The 24,218-nt window shown below is 42.9% G+C and overlaps 1 protein-coding gene across 5 annotated transcripts in view; it reads left to right on the forward strand.

The window, feature by feature from the left end:
* TBL1XR1 (TBL1X/Y related 1) overlaps positions 1-24,218 on the forward strand; it is a 271,416-nt gene that overhangs the window by 227,517 nt on the left and 19,681 nt on the right. For all 5 annotated transcript variants that reach the window (XM_081954230.1, XM_081954231.1, XM_081954229.1 and 2 more), the window contains 7 exons: positions 8,134-8,279; positions 15,810-16,032; positions 18,751-18,883; positions 19,683-19,824; positions 21,700-21,763; positions 21,884-21,981; positions 23,883-23,943. In XM_081954230.1, the coding sequence (XP_081810356.1) occupies positions 8,134-8,279; positions 15,810-16,032; positions 18,751-18,883; positions 19,683-19,824; positions 21,700-21,763; positions 21,884-21,981; positions 23,883-23,943 (867 nt within the window). The remainder of the gene's footprint in view (positions 1-8,133; positions 8,280-15,809; positions 16,033-18,750; positions 18,884-19,682; positions 19,825-21,699; positions 21,764-21,883; positions 21,982-23,882; positions 23,944-24,218) is intronic.

Here is a 24,218-nt window from a genome sequence, read left to right on the forward strand (position 1 = left end):
TCGGCATTGTCTCATCAGGATCTTTGCCATGCAGTTAGCATATTTATAAAATAAACTGTCTTCTATTTTCTGCTATATGTGCAACAATCTAGTATCTCATTTTATATCTATCTATCTATCTATCTATCTATCTATCTATCTATCTATCTATCTATCTATCTATCATCTATATATAACACGGTATATATATATATATAGAAAGGTCCCAATAGGGAACGTTTTGAAAGTTCTAATTATGTATGAATGGCTTAAGTCGAATCTCTTCCTCATGATGGATTTAACTTTTTCAGGGCAAAGCAAATAATGCATTTAGATCCATTAATCCTAATTTTCCTGCTTTGCAAAATGTTAATTATGCTGTTCTTGAAAGGGCGTGCAGAAATAATGCATGCCTAGTGATGGCATGCACACACAATTAAAATGTTTTATCATGGATAATCCTTCCTTGTATAGGCATATTCTCCCTTGTCCAATACAATTTTTTTAAAAAAAATGAAGACAGAAAAGAAATAATTAGCAAATACATCTCATGCCTCACCCCTTGTTTTAGGATTGGTATATTTAATCAATGTTTATAAAAGAAATAGGTTGTTTCCAAAAGTGGGAATTAAATATAAATAACAAGAACAGTGAGTACTTTTACTACTGCCTTCAGTTAAGTGACTTGAAAATAAAATTATCAGTAAATTCTACAATGAAAAAAATAAAATCAGCAATACATTGATAAGGTGGATGGGAACAATATTTTCGAATAACTCCCTTATACAGAAAAGCCAGAACTGACTCATCTTTTATGCTTGCTTTCTCATATTCTGAAAATGAAGGCATTCTACCCTGTTTTCCCCAAAATAAGACCTCCCCAGATAATAAGGCAAATCGGGTTTTTGAGTGCATGCGCTAAAATAAGCCCTCCCCTGAAAATATTGCAACACAGCAGCAGCTGTGACCACCTTTGCCCCCTCCTGCACCTCAAAAATAATAAGTCCTCCCTGAAAATAAGGCCAAGTGCTTATTTCGGGGGGGGGGGTGTCAAAAGAAAATAAGACCCTGTCTTATTTTCGGGGAAACACGGTAAGCATAAACCCCATCTTATAGCTTGCTGTTATTCATTTGTGTCTGGGGTGAGATTTAGCTTGTGATTTAATGAGGTGTGGAGCTACAGGTAGTTCTTGACTTGCAATGACCATTCAAAGTTAAAATGGCACTGAAAAAAGTGAATTATGATTGTTCTTCACACTTGCAACCATTACAACACCCCTGTGGGCCATTTGATCAAAATTCAGATGCTTGGTAACTGGCATATATATTTATGAGGGTTGCAGAGTCCCAGGTCATATGATCATCTTTCGACAAGCGAAGTCAATGGGGAAGCCAGATTCACTTAACATCTATGTTAACTAATTCAGGAGGCAATTGGACTTTCCTTGTTTTTTTTTTCTTTTGAAGAGGTTTCGCTTCTCATCCAAGAAGCTTCTTCTCTAACAGAGCTGAAAAAGCTTCTTGGATGAGAAGTAAAACCTCTTCAAAAGAAAAATCACCAAGAAAGTCCAGTTGCCTCCTGAAAAAGCACCTTTGGGACAACCATGACCTGGATGACTGAATCTCCACAGACATCGTTGTTACTAACTTAATAACTGCAGTGCTTCACTGAACAACTTCAGCAAAAAGGTCATAAAGTGAGGCAAAAGTCACTTAATAAATTCCTTGCTTAGCAGTGGAAATTTTGGGATCAATTGTGATTGTAAGTCGAGGACAATTTTTAATAAAAGCTCCGTGTACATAGGCGAATAGTGGTTTATCAGCTTTAGCACCTGACACAAATATGAATTACCGTATTTTTCGGACTGTAAGACGCACCGTAGTATAAGATACCCCAAGATTTTGAAGAGGTAAATTTAAAATTTTTTTTTTTTTTTTGCATTCTGCAGGCCTCCCAAACCCTCTGCATGCCTCATTTTTTTTTGCAAAAAAAAGGGGGGGCATGCATATAGAATAGAATAGAAATAGAAATTTAATTTGTTAGCCGCACCCTCTCCGCAAGGGAGTCGGGGCGGCGTACAATAAAATATACATACATACATACATATAAACATAAAATACACACATATACATACATATACACACATGCATGGAGGAGGTAATAATTAAAAATACATTACATTAATAATAATAAAAATTAAATTAGTCATTAAAATACCCCGAAATAATAATACTAATAATACAATTTAAAAAGGACTGTCAGGAGGAAAAGAATAAGCTACGGTTGAGCCAGGCCAGACAGTTGAAAGAGGTGGGTCTTGAGCTTTACACGGAAGGAGCGGAGATCGGAAGTAATCCTGATATCAAGGGGGAGGTCATTCCACAGGGCTGGGCCCATCACAGAGAAGGCCCTGCTCCTGGGTGTCGCCCCCCCGACACTGTTTGGCGGACGGCACCCGGAGAAGTCCCTCTCTGTGTGAGCGGATTGGTCGTAGGGATGTATGGGGCAGGATGTGATCCCGCAAGTAACTAGGTCCTGCGCCATGGAGCACTTTGAAGATCATAATCAGAACCTTGAAATGCACCCGATAGACCCAGGAAGCCAGTGCAGCTCGCGCAGGAGAGGTGTTACATGGGAGTACCTAGTCCTCCCCATAATCACCTGCGCGGCCGCATTCTGGACCAACTGGAGTCTCCGTGTGCATCTCAAGGGAAGCCCCATGTAGAGAGCATTGCAGTAGTCCAGGCGAGACGTCACCAGCGCATGGGTGACTGTGTGCAAGGCATCCCGGTCCAATAAGGGGCGCAATTGGTACACCAGGCGAACCTGGTGGAACGCCCCCCTTGCCACGGCTCTTACATGATCGTCCATGGACAGCCGGGCATCTAGGAGGACGCCCAAATTGCGCGCCCATTCCATGGGGGCCAGTTGCTCGCCCCCGATGGCCAGAGATGGAAGCAACTGGTTGAACCGGGGGGCCGGAAGCCACAGCCACTCTGTCTTGGAGGGGTTGAGTTTGAGTCGGTTGTCATCCATCCAGATCCGTACGGCTTCCAAGCATCGGGACATCATTTCGACGGCCTCATTGGGGTGGTTCGGGGTGGAGATGTATAGCTGCGTATCATCAGCATACAGATGATATCCCACCCCAAAGCCACGGATGATCTCGCCCAGCGGTTTCATGTATGTGTTGAACAGGAGTGGCGAGAGAACCGACCCCTGCGGCACCCCACAAGTGAGGGGTCTCAGGGTCGATCTCTGCTCCCCTGCCAACACACGTTGCGTCCGGCCAGAGAGATAGGAGCCAAACCACCGTAAACGGTGCCCCTGACTCCCACCCCCCCCTCAGTCGGCGCAACAGGATACCATGGTCGATGGTATTGAAAGCCGCCGAGAGATCTAATAGGACCAGGATAGAGGAACAACCCCTATCTCTGGCCCTCCAGAGATCATCAACCAACGCGACCAAGGCCGTCTCCGTGCTGTACCCAGGCCGGAAGCCGGACTGGCGCGGGTCTAAATAATCATCTTCCTCCAGGTGACGTGGAAACTGTTGGGCCACCACACTCTCTACAACCTTCGCTAAAAAGGGAAGGTTGGAGACCGGACGATAATTAGCTAGCTCCGTTGGGTCCAGGGAAGGCTTCTTGAGCAGGGGTCTCACAACCGCCTCTTTCAAGGTGGCTGGCAGAGACCCCTCGCCCAACGAAGCGTTCACTAGGCCCAGGAGCCAGTCGCGTGTAACCTCCCAGGATGCCAGTACAAGCCAGGAGGGACACGGGTCCAATAAACATGTGGTAGGTCGCAGACGTTCACGTAACCTGTCCAAATCCTCGATGACAACCGAATCAAACTCCTCCCAGAATGGTCTCTCAAGACTCGCCTCGGGCGTCTCCACTGGACCACTGAAAGGGACCCATCCCATCCGGATTTGAGCGACTTTGTCCTGCAGATATTTCCCAAATTCCTCTGCTCTGCCCTGTAGAGGGGCTTCCCACGGCCTCTGAAACAGGAGGGAGCGGGTCACCCGGAACAGGGCAGCAGGGCGGTTATCTGCGGACGCAATAAGAGCGGCACAATGTTGACGTTTGGCTGCTCTTAATGCCACAAGGTACGTCCTTAAGTGGGTTCGTGCCTGTGCTCGGTCAAATTCGGAACGGGAGGATCTCCAACAACTCTAGGCGTCTCTTGTGGCGTTTCATCACCCTTAGCTCCTCGGTAAACCAGGGAGCCAGGGTGGTTCGTTGCCGCAGGAGAGGCCGCAAAGGCGCCATTCGGTCTAGGGCCCCGGCAGTCGCACTATTCCATGCGGCTACCAGGTCCTCCACCCGAGGGCTGGTCAGGTCCACAGGAGGTGGCCCAAGCTCCGTCTGGAACTTATCTGGTTCCATCAGGCGCTTGGGGCGGAACCATCTAATTCCTTCCGGTTCCGCCTCCCCGCAGCGGGGGGTAGCACCAGGGAAGTCAAGTCGGAGAAGTGAGTGATCTGACCATGACAGGGGAGTGATAGTTAAATCCCCTATTCCCAGATCACTCGTCCACTGGCCAGAGACAAAAACAAGATCCAACGTGTGGCCCCCTTCGTGAGTAGGGCCCTGAATTAATTGGGTCAGGTCCATGGCTGTCATGGAAGCCATGAACTCCCGAACCCCCTCAGACGCTTCTCCCATCGACGGCAGGTTGAAGTCCCCCATCACTAAAAGTTTGGGGGTCTCAACCGCCACCGATGCGATCAGCTCCAGGAGTTCAGGCAGGGCCGCTGATGTATAGCGAGGAGCCAGGTATACTATCAGCAGGCCCAACTGCCTCCCTGGGCCCCATCTCACGACACGGGACTCACACCCGGATGTCTGTGGCACAGTGAACTCTCTCGGCTCTAAGTCTTCCCGGATAATCACTGCTACCCCACCGCCCCTTCCCTGGGCCCGAGGCTGGTGAAATGCTCGATAACCTGGTGGGCACATTTCCACGAGGGGGAGACCTCCCTCGTGACCCAACCAGGTCTCAGTTATTCCTGCGAGGTCCGGCTCCCCCTCCAGAATTAGATCGCTTGGAAGGTTTGTAAAGTTTCCCTGGGGGCTGGGGGGGACAAAAACACCCCTTTTCCGCTTGTTTTTGCCCTCCCCAGCCCCCAGGAGCACTTTGCAGGCCTCCCAAAGCCTATGCACGCCCACTTTTCAAAGGGAGCAGGGTTTTGGGAGGCCAAAAATGCTATATTCAGTGTAAAAGATGCATCTAGGTTTTCACCCTCTTTTTTGGGGGGGGGGCGGGGAAAGCTGCGTCTTACACTCCGAAAAATATGGTAATTCTGTTTTGACAGGATTTGGGGACGGCATGTGACTCCTTTCCATAATTATCTCGACAGAGGGAATTGATCTCAAATGTAAGAGAGATCTGATAGCTTCATTGAAGTTATAGTCTTGATAGGCCCATGTATAAGAAGTAGCCAGTTTTGTGAAATAAGAAGAGATTTGTTTTATAAGGAATGACAGTTTTATTTAAAGGCTTACTTTATCTGCTGTTAACGTCTTTCTCCATGCCCATATCGCCAACACATCTGCGAGCTTTCTTTCGGTACAGCAGCTAACTAAACAGAAGCAGTTGGATTACATTTTTCTTCTCTAGCGAGGGAGTGAAATGTGTATTGTGCAGAAGAGACCACTCATCTGAGAAAGGCTTTTCTCAATCAAACTATTCAAGCTGTCTGTGGAAATGTCTGGGATGGTGACTTGGAAGCTTCATCTGTTGCAAAATGCAGATGTTGGATTTTATACTGCTCTGGAATCCAGTAGCAGCAGTGCTTATGAACTCTAAAGAGTGTTCAATATTTGAAGCTGCACTTCTTTCCTGAATAAAGATGCCTGAGAATTAAGATTTTATAAGGGTATATGCTTCAGTGCCTCACCATTCAAAACAGAACAATATGTGGAGACGCAGAAGAAAATTTCTAATCTGTGGCAACCAAGTGGAAAATGTTTCCCACAAACACACACACACTTTCCCAATATAATTTTCCTTTTAGTATCAAGCGTTGAACTAACTCCCAAAGGCGTCTCTTAAAGACACAACGGGACTTTCTGGGTTTTCTTTGAAGACATTTCGCTTCTCATTCAAGAAGCTTCTTGGATGAGAAGTGAAACATCTTCAAAGAAAAACCAGAAAGTTCAGTTGCCTCTTGAAAAAGCACCTTTGGGACAACCATGACGTGGATAACTGATAATCTTCATAGACGTTTATTAAACTAACTATTCCCTCTAGATTTAATCATAGTAATATACCGTATTTTTGGGAGTATACAAAACAATCCCCCCCCCCCAAAAAGAGGCTGAAAATTAGGGTGCGCCTTATACTCTGAATATAGCTTTTTTGAAGCTTTTTTTCAGCTCTGATGAGGCACTAATGAGCGAAGCGATGTTCCATGCTTTCCCTGCTTTTCTCAATGCGGCTCCCTCTGACGATCAGCTGTGCTTTAGAAGCTGTTTTTCAACCCTAATGAGGTGCTAGCGAGTGACGCATCTTCACGGCTTCCGCTGCTTTTCTCATTGCTCTTCTCTCTGACAATCAGCTGTGCTTTAGAAGCTATTTTTATACCCAACTAGGGGATCAAAATCGTGTGTGCGCTCATAACCAGCAAACTTATCTGCTGAAGCTGACTAGACAAAGGACACTAGCCAGATGAATTCCTGGTAGGCAGATTTTTTTTCCTATTTTCCTCCCCCCAAAAGTAAGGTGCGTCTTATACTCCAGTGCGTCTTATACTCTGAAAAATCCAGCAATGGTTAGAACACCAGGCTCGAAACTTGAATTCCAAATCTTTCCTTAGGCACAACGCCAGGTGGGTGACCCTGAGCCAGTCATTCTCTCTCAATCTTAGGAAGGAAACGGTGGCAATCTTACCAAGAATCTTGCAGGGTTTGGTCCAGTTTTGTCAGGAGACAACACTGATTTGAAGGCACCAAAACAACCGCACACATAACTTCTTCAAAAGTTTTGAGTTTTTTTCCCTAGGATCCTTTGATGCATGATGGGTTGTTGACATTTAGAAGCTTGTTTCTTTTCATATCAGTAGCATGTTTCAGGTGTATTACGAGGAACCTCATGGTCCATTTCCAAACTACTGGACATGAATTTATATAGAAGGTTTGACTGAAAATTTCAACAACAATCCAGTAATCCATTGAGACTGCTGAGCATTGAATGATTATATCTTAAATGTCCTTGGCTGTGACCTAATTTACACCTATTTAAAACAGTGGATTGGTTAATATTAACTAATGTTAAATATGCCTCCTTATTGTTCTATTTTAAAGCAGAACGTTAAACTTATATTTATGTGTTATTCTTTTCAACATTATGGAAAAAAACTCCATGTCGGTTCACACTGACTTGATGATATATGATCAATCAAGTAGCTTTTTGCTTCTCAGGCTGCATTCTGGTTTCTGTTGTTTTTAATTGCTTGACAATACTTGATATAGTCTTGATTGACATTTTCTTGTTCTTTCTTGGGCTTTTTCATTAACCATATGAGTTTGTTTTCCTGGTGTCTGAGATATATAATTTGATACATAAAAAGAAATAGCTAATGCAAAATTTGAATGGAAGTGTAATATTGAATCAAGGTATCCATTACCTGGAGATTGATCTAACTTGGTGTTTCTAAAGAAAGATAGCAAAATATGGGCTTGGTAAAGAGGATTTGAGAGGATGTAGGAGCAATCAGAATTCTTTGGCCATCCTTTAACTCGGATTGAACATTTAAGAAGAATGGCAATAGCATTTGCGAGTTGTTATTACAAGGTTATTTGGGGCTAATTCTGTTTTGGGGTTGCAGGAGTTGCCCTTCTAGTTTCTGTCAAAAGGAAATCAGAAAAGGAGATAGAAAGAATTTAAATAAAGTTTGAATTCACTGAATTCCACGAATGTATTTCTTAAAATAGCACCCAATATTATCCCTTTCCCATTGCTAATCCAGCACCGGAGCATAGGAGTAGAGTAACACTTTAAAGATAGAGTAAAATAAAGCATGGAGTCTTTGATCACTCAAATCTCCTTCCATATGGTTCTCCAGGGGATGTTGTTGCTGCTTGTGATTTGACAGCGTGCTCTTTCTGCAAAGGAAAACATCTCTCTAATTTCTCCCTTGCCTTTAGGGTTTTCTCATTCAGCATTTACCTTCGGTATCGAGAGCCATATCAGCCAGTCCAACATCAACGGTGCTCTGGTGCCCCCAGCTGCTTTGATTTCAATAATTCAAAAAGGCCTGCAGTATGTGGAGGCGGAAGTCAGTATTAATGAGGTAAGACATTTCCTAAATCTACAGGACCATTGGGATATTTTTCTTCCAATATTCTAGACTATCTAAGACAGTGATGGCTAACCTTTTTGTTGTCACGTGCCGAAAGCCCACGCACCCGCATCCATAATGCAATTATGCCTGTGAATTCCCATGTGACACCCCGTGCCCTTCCCGCACCCCTGCATGTGCACGTGCTCCCCCTGTGCCTCATTTTGGGCCTAGTAGCATCCCCTTCCTGGATCGGGATGCTCTGTGCAAAGTCACTCATGCCCTCGTCCTTTCTCGCCTGGACTACTGCAATGCTCTCTACATGGGGCTGCCCTTGAAGGGCACCCGGAGGCTTCAGCTGGTCCAGAATGCGGCCGCGCGGGCTGTCATGGGGGTACCTAGGTGCTCCCATGTTACACCCCTTTTAGGCGGGCTGCACTGGCTGCCGGTTGTTTTCCGGGTGCGATTCAAGGTATTAATTATGACCTTTAAAGCACTCCATGGCTTAGGCCCAGGGTACCTGCGAGACAACCTACTGCCACCAGTAGCCTCCCACCGTCCAGTACGATCCCACAGAGTTGGCCTCCTCAGGGTGCCGTCGGCCAGGCAGTGTCGGCTGGTGACCCCAGGGGGAGAGCCTTCTCTGTGGGAGCACCTTCCCCCTGGAATGAGCTGCCCCCGGAGCTTCGCATAATCCCTGACCTCCGGTCCTTCCGACGCGCCCTAAAAAACTGGCTTTTCCAGCAAGCCGGCCTGGCCTGTTAATTTTAACTCATTTTTTAGATGTATTGTTCCATAAATTCGATTTGTTTTTTTGGGATATATATTTAATTTCTTTTTAACTTTCAGGATGTGTGTTTTTTAATGTTGTACGCCGCCCTGAGTCCTTTGGGAGAAGGGCGGCATATAAATCCAATAAAAACAAACAAACAAACCTGTAGCCTCCTGGGACCAAAAATGGGCTGTGGGGCGGGCGCGCCACACCCTCCTCCCCGTGCCCTGTTTTGGGCCTAGCAGGCTCCCTCCAGCGTCCTGGGACCAAAAACAGGCCATGGGGGCGAAGGGCACTGCCCGCCCCCACTTGCACGTGTGATCCCCATACACATCCGTGCGTGTCTCCCCAAGGCACCCCGCCTCCCCCACATATGCATGGCGGAGACCCAAAAATCTGCTGGCTGGCAGGATGCTCATGCATGGTGCAGCTGAGTTGGAGCGATGGCTCACATGCCCGCAGAGAGAGCTCTGTGTGCCACCTGTGGCACACGTGCCATGTTTTTTTCTGCCTTGTTTGTGCATGGGCATTCTTGTATTAGATACCCTCTTCTTTATGTCTTCCTTATTAAATAAGACTCAAGCATTTCAAACATTTTTTTGGGGGGGGGGGTTCAGGTCAATTACTCTTTGTATTGTTTTGGCTTATAGGGCTTATACTCTGGTGTACACTTACCAAATTCCTTGTTCCCTGCTTAATAATGTTGGTTATATATTTATCAAATATTAAGGCTCTAAAAGTTCAAAGATTTTACAGTACTTATAAAGATGAAGTATAATTTAATAGTGTGTCTCCCTTGTGAAAAGAGGAAATGTATATTTTTACCCAGTAAAAAACAATTTTAAGAAATCTGAAGATACACTGCCATTATTATTAGTAGTATTAGTATTATTAGGAGTAGGAGTAGGAGTAGTATTTCTAATACTATTCCTGTTATTGCCACAGTGCTGAACTGTGACATCACAGTTGATTGATTTTTAGTAAGATTCATCAGTTTGCTTGGGTTTTGTAGTATTTTTAGGTTTAAAATACTACCATAAGTTAAAGATTGCAACCTCTTTCATACTTAAGGTAAAGGATAAAGGTTCCCCTCGCACATATGTGCTACTCATTCCTGACTCTAGAGGGTGGGGCTCATCTCCATTTCAAAGCCGAAGAACCAGCGCTGTCAGAAGACGTCTCTGTGGTCATGTGGCCGGCATGATTAAATTCCGCAGGCGCATGGAACGCTGTTACCTTCCCACCAAAGGTGGTCCCTATTTTTCTACTTGCATTTTTATATGCTTTCAGACTGCTAGGTTGGCAGAAGCTGGGACAAGTAACGGGAGCTCACACCGTTACGCGGCGCTAGGGATTTGAACCGCTGAACTGCCGACTTTCTGATTGACAAGCTCAGCATCAGAGCCACTGAGCCACCATGTCCCTTCTTTCATACTTAATTTCCAGCTAAAATGGTAGTGAGTGGCAACAACTTTTCAACATCACAATTTTGAGGGGGTTGATGGTGCTGTTGTCCTTCTCTTTGATTTCTATCATCAAACATGGAATTGTTTTTCATTAAATGGAAATTTTTAAGAAGAAGAGATTGAACAGCCATTTGTCCCGAATGGCATAGGGTCTCCTGCTTGGACAAAGAATTGAACTAAAAGACCTCCAAGGTCCTTTCCAACTCTGATATTCTATGTTCTAAATTCCCAGTTTCCTGTCACATGATATGAGAATTTTAAGTTGCTGCTGTGGGTCCCCAACCAATTTTTTATTAGGTTCCTTAATGCTGCCTGGTTCTTTATGGTTTCACAATAAGAAGTCTTTTGGATACCTCAAATGCGGTTGAGTGGCAAACAGGGTTTTACTTTCATCAGCTTTGAATATCTGTCTACTTTGTCCTTTGAGAAACTCTTCACAGCTTTCATTGTTGGAGGGGAAGGAATCCATGCTGTGTGGGAGACAGATCAGAACAAGTAATGAAGATAACGCACAGTCACCCATGCGCTGGTGACGTCTCGCCTGGACTACTGTAACGCTCTCTACATGGGGCTTCCCTTGAAATGCACTCGGAGACTGCATTTGGTCCAGAATGCGGCCGCGCGGGTGATTATGGGGAGTACTAAGTACTCCCATGTGACACCTCTCCTGCGCGAGCTGCACTGGCTTCCTGTGGTCTATCGAGTGCGTTTCAAGGTCTTGATTACGATCTTTAAAGCGCTCCATGGCTCAGGACCTAGTTACCTGCGGGATCGTATTCTGCCCCATACATCCCTACGACCCATCCGCTCGCACAGAGAGGGACTTCTCCAGGTGCCGTCCACCAGACAGTGCCATGGGGCGGCGCCTAGGAGCAGAGCCTTCTCTGTGGCGGGCCCAGCCCTGTGGAATGACCTTCCCCCGGATATTAGGACCACTACTGACCTCCGCTCCTTCCGTGTTAAGCTCAAGACCCACCTTTTCCAAATAGCTGGCCTGGCTCAACCATAACTTCGTAACGCTCCTGATGGGTTTTTTAATTTAGGAATTTTATTTAAGGTGATTTTAAATTGTGTTTTTAATTGTCTTTCACTTATAAGTCAACTCTCCTCCATGCACATATGTACATGTCTCTGTTCTTTTTGTATATATGTTTGTCTTATGTGTATTTTTATCCATTTTGATTGTGCGTCGCCCCGAGTCCTTCGGGAGAGGGTTGCGGCTAATTAAATAAAATTATTATTATTATTTATTATTATAAATTAGGAAGAATTCCCATCAAAGGGAATTCCCGTAAAAATTAGTTCGGGTAGTGCTTGACTTACGACCACAAATGAGCCCAAAATTTCCATTGCTAAGCAGGTTCATTGATAAGTAAGTGTTGGCCCATTTTATGATTTCTTTGCTGCAGTTTAGTGCTGTTGTAACTTCAAATGGTCACTAAACAAAATGGTTTATTTAGAAGGAGAACTTCCTTTGAAAATTGAAATAGTTTTCTGAAAACCCCTTTAACTTGGACTTTCAGTTTGTGCTCTCTCTTTCTCAGCTTTGCTAAGTTGACAACACTTGTCACAGAGAGCCAATAATCACTGGGACCATCATATACAATTTATGCCAAAATCTTTCAACTTTGATACTTTCTGATCGTCTTCAGTTCTTTTGCTTCTAGTCTATAAACTTTTTTTAGGGACGTGGTGGCTCAGTGGCTAAGACGCTGAGCTTGTCAATCAGAAAGGTCAGCAGTTTGGCGGTTCAAATCCCTGGTGCCACGTAACGGAATGAGCTCCCGTTACTTGTCCCAGCTTGTGCCAACCTAGCAGGTCGAAAGCAGGTAAACGATGCAAGTAGAAAAATAGGAACCACCTTTGGTGGGAAGGTCACAGCGTTCCATGTGCCTTCGGAGTTCAGTCATGCCAGCCACATGACCACAGACACATCTTTAGACAATGCTAACTCTTCTGCTTTGAAACAGAGATGAACACCGCCCCCTAGAGTCGGGTACGACTAGCACATATGTGCAAGGGGAACCTTTACCCTTAACGTAGTTGAGTCAGATTAAACTAGTTTTGGCATTTTTATCAACCTATCAAGTCCTTCCCAAGGACCTCAGATAGGCAAATGTTTACACACACACACGTATAAATGTATAAATAAAATATTTGTCGGCATTAGCGATATCATCACATAATGTAAACTCTTCCAAGTAAACCCACTTTTTGCATTTGGTAGTGATTCTGTCAGTGCTAATGATGTTCAAGAGGTCCTCCAGATGTTTTGGGATTGCACCCAAGGCACCTATCACTCTTGGTATTGTGTTTGCTTATTATTACTGTTATCAGCTTTTTTTAAAAAAAAACCCGCTTGATTTTCTAAATAAGTGAACGGATGCCATCTAGTGGTACTGCAAATGCCATGTAGCCATCCTTTATCCTAGAGGTACGGACTGTAGCTTATTGATCTTATATTGACTTTTCCCCAGTGTCTTAAGAAGTGGCAAGCAAAGGTTTCATCACTGCCTCGTCTTTAAAAATGGATGCCCTCTTCAACATTTGTATCCAGTACAACAGGAAACCTCTTGTTTTTAATTACTGGCAGGATCCAGAAATAAATCCAGTGCTTGAAGGCCACTGAAAAATAGTCAATTTGACGGCTTCCATCAGTCTGGGAATAGTTCTGAGCTGAACTCATTATTATACTTGTGAGGGCACCTTGAATAGTCAGAATTCGACCCTCACACTCCGGTGCCCTTATTGGCTACCAATCCCTAAAGGCCTCTTTGGATGGGTTTGTGGAAATGGTTCAGTTTAAAGTAAATTGTTATTTTATAGGCTTAGCTGCTCTTCTCCGCCAGCAACACAGGAGAAAGAACAAGAAGGTGCTTACTTGAAAGAGAGCTAACTCCTGGCCTGGATGCCTTGCAAAACTGGCAGATAAAAAGCGATCATTGCCAAATAAACAAAAATGAAATAAGCAATAACTCAACTTGAATTTTTCATTACATCATTTCTGCTAAAAGGAATAGCAGAGCGAAGATGGTATTTGACTTAATGACTGGTCACTTACATTAGGGACAGACTTGAAAATAAAGCTATGTATAACCGGTCCTCCAAAATGGTCAGATGATCAGATTTTGGGCACTTGGCAACTGGGTCTTATTTACGACTGGCTGAAACAACCCGCAGTCACATCTTCTGTGGATTTTTTTGCCATTTTCTGGCAACCCCTCACTATTTATCAGATATGTCGTATTCAGACTTACACCCACATGATTTGCTTAATGACCGTGGTGATAACAACCACCATAAAATGGTCATAAAATCAAGTCTGGTCATGTGATGACTCAGCTTACGACCGCAGCTATAAACCGCCCTCGGTTATGGTCGTGAAATCAGGACTAACTGTATTACTACAGACAACATGACTTCATATCAGAGTATTGGGGTGAAGCTCAGTGACCAATGCACCTGCTTCCCATATGGAAGGTGTGGGACCTCTCACTAAAACCACGAATAGCCACTGTTGTTCAGTGTAAAGAACAAAACCAAATGACCTGATTCAGCATTTGGTACCTTCCTGCTAGATTTTCAATTAGTTGGTTATAACTTTTTCTTAGGGATACGGTGGCTCAGTGGCTAATACGCTGAGCTTGTCGATCAGAAAGTTTGGTGGTTCGAATCCCTAGCAACCGTGTAATGGAGTGAGCTCCCGTTACTTGTCCCAGCTTCTGCTAACCTAGCAATTTAAAAGCATGTAAAAATGCAAGTAGGAAAAATAGGGACCATCTTTGTTGGGAAGGTTACAGTGTTCCATGCTCCTTCGGCATTTAGTCATGCCGGCCACATGACCATGGAGATTTCTTCAGACAGCACAGGCTCTTTGGCTTTGAAATGGAGATGAGCACCGCCCCTAGAGTCGGGAACGACTAGCGAGGGGAATCTTTATCTTTGCCTTTACCTAACTTTTAATTAGAGAATTAGAGAATTACAGTTGCATTCAGGGTTGAGCCAGCATTATCCGAAGACATCTCCAGGGTCATGTGGCCAGCATGACTAAACAGCAAAGGCGCACCGAACACTGTTACCTTCCCACCAAAGGTGGTTCCTATTTTTTCTACTTGGATTTTTACATGTTTTCTGCTAGGTTGGCAGAAGCTGGGACAACTAATGGGAGCTCACTGCGTTACGCGGCGCTAGGGATTCGACCGCCAAACTGCCGACCTTTCTGATCGACTAGCTCAGCGTCTTAGCCACTGAGCCACCACGTCTCTTGCTTGCTTGCATATTAGGCAGATGTATTAATCTCTAGGCCAGGGGCTCCCCTCACTTTGTGAGCTCTACCAGGGGGGAGATTAAGTGTTTTTCCGATGAAACCGGTCAATCAGGGCAACCTGGTCTACCCAAATATGGGATGGCACATACTGCTTTCACCTTTCAGCTCCAATCCAGGAGCCTTCGCAGGCAGCTGCTCCGCGACAAACTATTTTGTGTTAAATTTAAATTTACCAACAAAGAAAGGGAGTATAGCTACTTCCCTTTGTCGCGGTAGCGGCTTCTTGCGAAGGATTGGGGCTGAAAGGCGAAAGCGTAAGCAGTGTGCTCTGTCCCATATTTGGTTAGACCAGGTTGCTCTGATAGACCATTCTCACCAGAAAAACACGTATTCTTTTTTTTTTACAAACTTTTTATTTTATTTTAATACAAACAATCCATCTTCCATTAAATAGTGCATCATCTGGGTACAAATGTCTTGCGCAATAGCAATTAGAATTTACAGCCATATTCATTATTTATCTACTGATAATACTGATATACATAACATATCTCATACTATAACAATCCTCCTCTTAAACTTAATTTAAGAATTCTTTAATTCTATTGATGTATTTTCTATATTTCACTAATTGCTTTCATTTCTAACTTTCATATTTATTCTCTAGCCATTGGTAGAATAGTTCCCATGTGGTATAATATTAAGTTTGTTCCTTCTCTTTAATTGCAAGCATTAACCTATTCATTTCCGCACATTCTAATATTTTCCTAATCATATTCTCATCCATAGGAATCTCAATGCAATACTGGAAAAAACACGTATTCTGTGACAGTTGGAGTTGTACCTTAATGTCTAACTAGTGTGATTTTCAGTAAACAGGGTTAATAATCAACACTGGATAATTGATGCACATTTAGGATCTGTTGTGTTATGTTTTCTAACTTCCATTGCAGATTTTTTACCTGTCGCTAACAAAAAAATTTTTCCCCCTTTTCCTTTTCCACTGTGTCTCTTGCTTTCTACTCCTGTGTTTTTAGGACGGTACTTTGTTTGATGGCCGGCCGATAGAGTCTCTCTCGCTGATAGACGCCGTGATGCCCGATGTGGTGCAAACAAGGCAGCAGGCGTACAGAGACAAACTTGCTCAGCAGCAGGCAGCCGCGGCCGCAGCCGCGGCGGCTTCAACAAATCAGCAAGGATCTACGAAAAATGGTGAAAACACTGCAAACGGAGAGGAGAATGGAGCCCACACTATAGCAAGTGAGTGGCGATGCAATTAATGGATTGCGAATGGCTTGGTAGGCAGCCTGAAGTATGTGCTTGTGTATTTAAAAAACTCAGTTATTCCACCTTCTGCATACAAAACCCCACTAGTCAGATGGATGAGAAGATAAATAAATAAAAGCCAAAAGCAGAGGGGAAACACCCCCCCACTTTAAGTAGCTATTATTTGGGATTAGTTTTACAACATGCAGATTTATTTTAAGTCACCATTGTCTTTGTCTTTTCTTGTTTGCATTTACAACCCTCTCTGGCCCACTTCTGCTGGAAATCCCAAATGCACGGGTGTCAAACTCGCCACGTCAATTTGCCGTTCTCGTGACCTTTCGCGATGTTTTTTCCCCCTTTGTGGAGCTGAGGTGGGCTTGGGCTGTGCGTGACCCCTCCGGCCCGCGGACCACCAGTTTGACACCCCTGATCTAAGGCAGTATTTCTCAACTTTAGCAGCAGCTGGCTAGGGAATTCTGGGAGATGAAGTTTCTCTCACTCAAAGTGGCCAACCTTAAGAAACATTAAACTAAGGAGATTGTGGTGAGCGAGCTCCCCCTGCTGGCGAAACAGGCAAATGCTAGAGGCCCTGTTGTCTTACTAGAAGTGAATATATCCAGCTGCTCCATTCAATTGCCAGTTGTGCTGGAATAGCTAATTCGGTCTCTTTCGCACACCCAAGCCCATGTATTAAATGTACGTGAGCACACAAAGTCCTCCTGTCTCCTAGGACTACTGTTCCACCCAGGAGTAGAAGGATCTTCTTAAATTAGTTTGCCAGAGATCAAAAGGCTATGCTTAACGTGGCTCTCTGTTTCATGGAAAATGAACTTACGTGACTGTTTTCAACTTCTGCTCTTGTAATCCAAACATAACCTTTCGGCATTTTAATTTGATTTGATTTTTTTTTTAAAGGATTTTGATGCTAGCTCACAATAAAGCTGTTTTTGGTAAATCATCTGGTCTTGTTTACTGAGAAATATGTGCTTAATAAGTCTTTTCTCGCCAAACAAATATATTATTGAATCATAGCCACTGATTGGCTACATAGTCACAGTATTCAACTCAAGTTAGATGAATGTGATAAAACTACTGACAAGCTATTTTTGAGAGCCAAGAAACTTTATATAAAACAGGTGGGGTTTTTTTTGGGGGGGGGGCGGAACCTTACCATCTACCAGTTAATATTCTCTTGGATCATACGTAATTTTTATTATGGAGGAGGGGTGGAAGAACCACACATGTACAAAGGAACATGCCCTGGATAGATTTTAAAACCATTTTGGCTTTATTTTAAGTCAGACCCTTTATTACTGAATTACATCCTTATGTGCGATTTATCCATTTTTTTAAAATGAGGCAATGATTGAAAGCATTTTGTGTACTTTTTAAAATCCATTTGTCTTAGCCTCCTCCCTTCCCCCCAAGTAAAATATTCTATAGAACAATTATATAGGGACGTGGTGGCTCAGTGGCTAAGATGCTGAGCTTGTCGATCAGAAAAATGGTCAGTTTGGCGGTTCGAATCCCTAGCGCCACGTAACGGAGTGAGCTCCCGTTACTTGTCCCAGCTTCTGCCAACCTAGCAGTTTGAAAGCATGTAAAAATGCAAGTAAAAAAAAATAGGAACCACCTTTGATGGGAAAGTAACAACGTTCTGTGCTTCATGCCGGCCACATGATCATGGAGACGTCTTCGGACAGCGCTGGCTCTTCAGCTTTGAAACGGAGATGAGCACCGCCCCCCCCCAGATTCAGGAATGACTTGCACATATGTGCGAGGGGAACCTTTACCTTTATAGAACAATTATTAAGCTAAGATCATTCTAATCTGGTCAAGTGGGGAAATTAAATCACCACCTCCCTCCTTAAAGGCCAACATATGAATCTACTACAACTTCTCCGAACTGGAACTTCCTGAATATTAAGGCTATTAGGTGTCCTATTATTTCTGACTCAAGCTCCGTGGATTTGAGTTGATGGGAACGGTAGTCCAAAATTATCAAAGGACACTTTTACTTTAGGACTAAAATGTAAGCACAATCAATGACTAGGCTATGGGGGTCTTATTTCCTTTTTAATATTCAATAAAAAAGGGTATGGACCCTTACTAAGAAGAATTCTAGTACAGGTGTGAGATAGCACATTAACAACATATCTACGAGACTAAAAAGAGTGAACCAAATACAGGTGGTCCTCAACTTAAGAACACAATTGAGCCTACATTTCTACTAAGTGAGACATGTTAAATGAGTTTTTGCCCCATTTTGCAACTTTTCCTGCCACAGTTGTTAAGTGAATCACTGCAGCTGTTAAATGAGTAACACAGTAGTTAAGCAAATCCGACTTCCCCGTTGATTTTGATCCTCAAAAGGTCACAAAAGGGGGGAATCACATGACCCTGGGGCACAGCAGCCATCATAAATATGAATTAGTTGCTAAGCGTCTGAATTTGGATCACAAAGCCATACTGATGCCACAAGGGTCGTGAGTGTGAAAAACGATCCTAAGTCACTTTTTTTCAGTGCCGTCGTAATTTTGAGCAGTCACTAAAGGAGCTGTCGTAAGTTGAGGACTACCTGTAATAAAAGTGATGATGTCCTTAGCTATCCCATAAGCTAGACGTAGGGCATGAATGAATAATAATAACAAAACAACAATAATTTAATGGCAACATACCTCCCCTTTCCTTATGGTTTCTTTTGGATAGATAATCATACAGATATGATGGAAGTGGATGGTGATGTTGAAATCCCTCCTAACAAAGCAGTGGTGCTGCGGGGTCACGAATCTGAAGTTTTCATCTGCGCCTGGAACCCTGTCAGTGATCTTTTGGCCTCAGGGTATGCTTTCCTAAAGAAGTTGAAAATGTAACCTCTCTTTTCCAGCTTTAATCCTAAGGAAAACTTCTTCGTTTCCATCTCTCCCTAACTTGTTGAATTGGAAATGTAGGAAACAAGAGACTTTGAGTCTGATTAGTAGCACATAAGACACTTGTATGAAAAGGGGAATGTAAGACAATGCTCTTCTAGTTTAGTTGGTTGCATAGGGACAATCAGGTTATCTGTCTAAAGTCCAAGGAGTTTGAATCTTGTTAGGGAATCTACGTAGAGAATGATTGTACAGGCAGGTCTTGAGTTATGACCATAATGGAGCTTTCAATTATGGTTGAAAGTTGTGATGGTCGAAAGCTCGCTGGTCACATAACTGACCTGATTTTATGACCTTATTGCTTTGGTTGTTAGGTGAACCAAAGGTTTGTTATGGACCAATTTTGGTGAAAACCATAATTCAGTGCCAATTTTCATTATAAAACACAGTCAAGTGACTGAGATACTATAAATATCCATAAACGCAATCCAGTCACCTAGCGCTTGGATTGTGGTCATGTGACCAGAGGGACTCCCCAATCATCAGAACTTCAAATCCGGGTCATAAGTAACCCACAGGGAGATCCATTGGAACTTCAAAACAATTACTAGTTGTAAGTCGAGGTCTACTTATAACTGAATAGTTATTCAATTGTATGGTAGTACATCTTGATGCTTTTTAAGAACACTCCATATTCCTCTCTTTTAAGTCTTTGGTGAGCTTGACTGAAAAGAATTGTATTTTGTTTTAAAGAGACTGTTTATTTTACAGATCTGGAGATTCAACGGCAAGAATCTGGAATCTTAGTGAAAACAGTACCAGCGGATCTACGCAGCTGGTGCTTCGGCACTGTATACGAGAAGGAGGGCAAGACGTACCAAGTAACAAAGATGTAACATCTCTGGATTGGAATGTGAGCAGAAATTCCCATGTTCAAATTAATAGTCATACTTTGAGCTTCAAATACATGCATTCTTGGAGGTGACCACTTCCAGATTTCCATGAGCGCTATAGATATTTGTTTTATTCTTCTGGTGATAGAACCAAGCCCAATAGGTCTTCTGCTGAAGTTCAGTGTAGGGTGTACCAGGGAAATGAAGTATACACACTCATTAATCTAGGCATGCCGTATTTTTCAGAATATAAGACACACTTTTTTCCCCCTAAAAGAAGGTTAAAAGTTGGGTGTGTCTTATACACTGAATGTAGCCCCACCCACCCGTCGGCCCCTGCCTTCTGCCTCTGCCTCCCAGCAGTTGGCTCCTTGCAGCAAACAGCGAACAGTCTGTTTCAGCTTCAGCACATCCTGATTAGCACAAGCAGCTGATTGTCGGTTGGATTGGTCTCCTGACAATCAGCTGTTTCAGGCTGCAGGGAGGAGTATTGCCTCCTCCACATATCCCATTTTCGTCTTCCGCATCCCATTTTTTGCCTCTGTGTACCCCATTTTCCACTCATTCTAATCCCTGCCACCCTGAACAGGCAGAAAATGGGGCGTGCAGAGCCCGAAAATGGGGCTTACAGAGACTGAAAACGGGATGAGGAGGCCAAAAATGGAGCACATGGAGGCGGCAATACGCTGTAGCGATCCCTGCAGCCTGAAACAGCTGATGTCGGGAGGCCCAAGAATCAGCTGCTTGTGCTAATCAGGCTGTACTGAAACATAAACGTGCTGTTTGCTGCAAGGAGGCAAATTGCTAGGAGGCAGAGGCAGATTTTTTTTTCTTGTTTTCCTCCCCAAAAGCTAGGTGCGTCTTATACTTCAGAGCGTCTTGTACTCCAAAAAATACGGTATATCCCCAGTTTTTCAAAAAGCTTTCAAAACTCAGCACAGTCTTTGCAAATTGGTTTTTTTACTGTACCGTACTGTATGTGTCTATGGAGATTCTCAGTCATCCAGGTCATGGTTGTCCCAAAGGTGCTTTTACAGGAGGCAACTGGACTTTTAAACAAGTCGCCTCTTGAAAAAGCACCTTTGGGACTATAGTATATTGGAGTTATGAAGCAGCAGTTGTGCCTGAAAATTTGGCTGCAGAGAATGCGAAGCAAATGTGGAACAGCAGCATTTGTATGGGGGAACAAAAGCACTCTTCAAAGTTTCCGGATAATCTTAACAGAAACAAGAAGAAAACAGAAACGTTTGCCCGCAATTGAATCTTTGTGCAGCAAAAACTCGCCTTAGAGTCAAATCAAAATGAATTAACTCAACCTTCAAAAAGTCTTTCACAGAGAAAAGTTTAGGGAACAACTCTCAAAAGTTCAGTACAGGAAGGATACGAAGAAATGATAGACTTGCAAGAAGATCCGTGTAAAATGAGATATTCTTTAAAAAGTTTCTATGTGAAAATGGCCAGCCACTAATTCCCGAGAGAGGCTGTGGAAAGGTATTTATAACAGGACTCATTAAATACACCTTTGAGGTTTAGAGATGCCCCAAATGATTCAGAAATGAGCTGGTCTGCTCTGTTGTGATCTTATGAGATGCCAAAAAATGATCATTAGGAGATTGGGACACTTTAAACAAGAAAATCATGGGACATTTCTGGTTGAAAATTTTGCACACCTTATGTCTAGCAGTTCTTCAAGCAAATGATTTTTCTTGCTTGGGGAGATATGATCACACTACCAAGTAAAAAAGAAAATTTCATGAAACACGAAAGCTTTGAGAGGGGGATGTGTATAATTCACATTTTGCTTGTCTCTAAACCAGAGGAAGCATGCTCCATTTGAAGAATACAGATTTTTAGAACACGTAGTAATAGAATAATGTTTATACTTTGTATTCCAGAGTGAAGGTACGCTCCTAGCAACGGGGTCGTATGATGGTTTTGCAAGGATATGGACTAAAGATGGTGAGAACAACATTACTTTCCTCTTTTCCTCTTTTAAAGATAAAATATGACAGGAAGAAGTATTTCAAATACTTTTTGGTAAATCAGGCCAAATATAACTGGTGTCCTTTTAATTTTTAGGTAATCTTGCCAGCACATTAGGACAGCATAAAGGTCCCATATTTGCATTAAAATGGAATAAGAAAGGGAACTTCATTTTAAGTGCAGGTGTGGACAAGGTAAGACGGCATTGGTTTATTAGAAATACATTGCTGCAGATAAAATTATGAAGATAGCTTAGGACAGTGGAGTCAAACCGGCAGCCCACGGGCTGGATGCATCACATGCAGGCCACGCAAAAAACATCACAATACGTCACGTGATACATCACACACTTCAGAAAACAGCAACACAGATGATTAAGGGATTGGAGGCTAAAACATATGAAGAACGGTTGCAGGAACTGGGTATGTCTAGTCTAATGAAAAGAAGGACTAGGGGAGACATGATAGCAGTGTTCCAATATCTCAGAGGTTGCCACAAAGAAGAGGGAGTCAAACTATTCTCCAGGGTACCTGAGGGTAGGACAAGAAGCAATGGGTGGAAACTAATCAAGGAGAGAAGCAATTAGAACTGAGGAGAAACTTCCTGACAGAACAATTAATCAGGGGAACAACTTGCCTCCAGAAGTTGTGAATGCCCCAACACTGGAAGTCTTTAAGAAGATGTTGGATAGCCATTTGTCTGAAACGGTATAGGGTTTCCTGCCTAGGCAGCGGGTTGAACTAGAAGACTTCCAAGGTCCCTTCCAACAAAATAAATAAAAAATAAATAAGACATAATCAAGTTTGAGGTTGTGAGTTCGATCCTAGGTAGAGGCAGATGTAGGGTCTCCTGCTTGGGCAGGGGGTTGGACTAGATGACCTGCAAGGTGCCTTCCAACTCTGTTAATCTGTTAGGATATGGAACACAAAAAATGAAGTGTTCTTAGAACACTTAGAAACACAGGCATTTTAGTTTATTTATTTATTTTTATTTTTCAAAATTTATAGACCGCCCCCTCTCCCCGAAGGGACTCGGGGCGGTGTACAGGCATCTCATTAAAAACAGGTACAAAAGATAAATACCCTTAAATATATTCCCTTAAAAGCGAGTTGTTTCACTTTACTATTAGCAGCTAGTAAGCATCACAGATACCACTCTTTTTCTAAATAAATTTTGGGCAAGTGTAGGAATACAAGTAGTTTTCTACTTACAACCACAATTGAGCCCCAAATATCTATTGCTAAGGAAGACATTTGTTGTGTGAATTTTGTCCCATTTTATGACCGTTTTTGTACAATTGTTAAGCGTGTCATTGCATTTGTTAAACAAATCGCTGCAGTTGTTAAACGGGTCAGGCTTCTCCCATTGACTTTGCTTGTTGGAAGCCAGCTAGGAAAAGTTGCAAGTGGTGATCACATGATCCCAGAACAGTGCAACTGTTAGGGGTACATGCCAGTTGCTAAGCCCCTGAATTTTGATCACACGACCATGGGGATGCCGCAACAGTCATAACTCTGAAAAATGGTCATAAGTCCCTTTTTATAGTGGCGTCGCAACTTTGCTCACTAAACAACAGTTCTAGGTCAAAAACTATCTGTATAGTCATAATAGACTTTAAATTATGGAGTCCTTGATGCTCTCTGAGTTTGGTTGTTTCCTTGCAGATGTTCCTTTAACCAACTAGGTAGCATCTTAAGTGCTACAAGACTGGTTAGGCACTGAACATTTACGAAGTTGGATAATAAAATATCTGCAAGAAAATAATCAAACTCAGAGGGCACAAAGGGCTCCACAGTTCAATCTCGAGTTACAATATATATATATTGTATTGAAGCCCAGTGTACTTTTTTTTAGTTAAAAAAGTGGTGTTTGCACTAGTTATAAACCTAGAACATAGAGGTGACATATGGCAGTGAAAAGAAACGTTTTAATAAGGAAAGCCTACAATTTATATCCTTCTACGCATTAGCTTTTAGAAGAGAATCCATTCTTTAGAAAATATAGTCTTAAATATTGTTTCAATTGATTTGGTAAATTTAAACATACTCCAAATTGTAAAACCATTTTATTCTTTTTGTTCCATTTTTAAATTCAGACCACAATAATTTGGGATGCACATACTGGAGAAGCCAAACAGCAGTTTCCTTTCCATTCTGGTATGTATTTTATCTTTTAGATTAAAGAAGAAACAGCTCATAAACCAATGTTTTGTGACTTAATTAATAATAGTTTTTGTGTGTGTGTGTGCACTTGCGTGCATGAGCGTTTACAGTTAGCACATATTTCCAACAACACTACTTTACCTTTACCTTTACCTTTATTTCGATTTTTATACCGCCCCCTCTCCCCAAAGGGACTCGGGGCGGTGTACTGATTGATATTCCAGCTAGTTCAGCTGTAAGAAAATTACAGGCTCTTTTAAAAATAAAAT

Source organism: Natrix helvetica, assembly GCF_964273705.1.
Source record: "Natrix helvetica genome assembly, chromosome: 5".
Taxonomy (NCBI): Eukaryota; Metazoa; Chordata; class Lepidosauria; order Squamata; family Natricidae; genus Natrix; species Natrix helvetica.